This window comes from Volvox carteri (genome assembly GCF_000143455.1).
Source record: "Volvox carteri f. nagariensis unplaced genomic scaffold VOLCAscaffold_95, whole genome shotgun sequence".
In the NCBI taxonomy this organism is placed as follows: Eukaryota; Viridiplantae; Chlorophyta; class Chlorophyceae; order Chlamydomonadales; family Volvocaceae; genus Volvox; species Volvox carteri.
Window position 1 is genome coordinate 293,984 of NW_003307638.1, and position 1,600 is coordinate 295,583.

Sequence of the window (1,600 nt, forward strand, 5' to 3'; positions counted from 1 at the left end):
CAGGTCCGCCTCCCGCTGGACATCGGCACCCGCGTGGATTGCAAGTGGCGAGATGGGGCTTACCACACGGTCCGGGTCATTGAGCGGCGGAATTTCGGTGACCCGGGCGACCCGCGGGGCTGGGACTACTACGTCCACTACCTAGGATGTGCGTTGGCTTGGAGGGGGGAGGGCGGGATGATGGGGGAGGGGAAGGGGGGGGGGAAGACGAACCACGAACGAGTGAAGGGGATGCCAAGGAAGGAAAGAGTGATGCGGCAGAGGGACAGGAAGGGGGAGGGAGAAGGGAGGGGAGGGGACTGGCGGGATGGGGGTTGCGAGGGTGGGCGATGCACGCGAAGGTTTGGGAGGGTTGTGAAAGTGAGTGGCGAACGGGGGATGTCCCAGTTTGGAGGAGCTGGGTGTCATCCGAGCCTGTTACTTCTAGCATCGCATGGAAGGTGGGTACTGTACGGGGGAAGAGGGGGGATTGCGGGAGAGCCGCGGGGAGTTGTGCGGGTGTCCGTGCTTGGCGCGGGGTGTAGGACGTGGGGGTAGCTATGTGCATCTGGTATGTGGGGGGACTTATGTAGGTATATCTGTGTGACAAGGCGCGGGGTTGGGTCCGTGCGTGCATGCGCGCGCGCGCGCGTGTGTGTGTGTGTGTGTGTGTGTGTGTGTGCGTAACCTGGCCCAGCCACTCCCTAACTTCCTGCAATTTCCTGCAGTAACTGTCTATTCCTTGCTTACCTCTGGTATCTCTACCTATGGTATCATCAGCTTCAATGGCTGTGGCTCGGCCCTCTCCCATCTTCTCCGCTCCTCGTATGGCCAGTTGGCGCTTTTAACCTTCGCACGTAATCCCCGCCTCTCCATTCTTCAACCTCCCTCCCTCCCTTCCTCCCCTTCCCCCCCGGGCCCCCTTTGTGGTTCGTCTTCCCCCCCTGCCGCGCAACCCCCTCCCGCCCGCCAGTCAACCGGCGCATGGACGAGTGGGTAACTCTTGCCCAATTGGATTTGTTCACCGCGGAGGTGGAGCAGCCGTTGGAGGGACCCGCGGACAAGTGGGTGCGACATTGGGGGGACTGTATCGCGGGGGGGAGTGGAGGGGGAGGGGAGTGGAGGGGGAAGGGGAGGGGGAAAGACGAACCACAAACGAGTGAAGCTGCTGCCAGGGCAAGAGGGTGAGGGGGAGGGGGAGGACCGGTTGTGGTGAGAGGGCCTCTGGTTATGGGCTGTGTGTTGGTTGGATCAGGGCCGCGCTGACGGCGTGCGATCAGTGGTACATCAGGGGGAGGTGAAGTGTGCAAGACTGATAGGGCCAACTGATCTGGTCAGATCTGGTACAGGTTGAGGCAGCTTTTGCGAGAGAGGACAGTTAGGGTTAGCTGTAAGCGTGTGTTATCGGTGTTTGGGGGCCCACGTGGCAATCCGTACTGTGCATACCGCAAAGGGTTGGGGAGGGGGTTGATATCGTCCTGGTCAGTTTTGCGGTAGGAAGTGAAGGGGGGGAGGAGGAGGCGGGGGGAAGGGAGGGAGGAGGAGGAGGAGGCGGGGGAAAGACGAACCACAAACGAGTGAAGCTGCTGCCAAGGCAAGAGAGGAGAGGGGGGAGGGGAGA

General features: G+C 61.8%; 1 protein-coding gene across 1 annotated transcript in view; it reads left to right on the plus strand.

Moving 5' to 3' along the window:
• Nucleotides 1–1,600, plus strand: part of VOLCADRAFT_108163 (uncharacterized protein) — a 7,743-nt gene that overhangs the window by 2,289 nt on the left and 3,854 nt on the right. The window contains exons 3-4 of the mRNA XM_002958459.1: nt 4–148; nt 953–1,043. Of these exons, the coding sequence (XP_002958505.1) occupies nt 4–148; nt 953–1,043 (236 nt within the window). The remainder of the gene's footprint in view (nt 1–3; nt 149–952; nt 1,044–1,600) is intronic.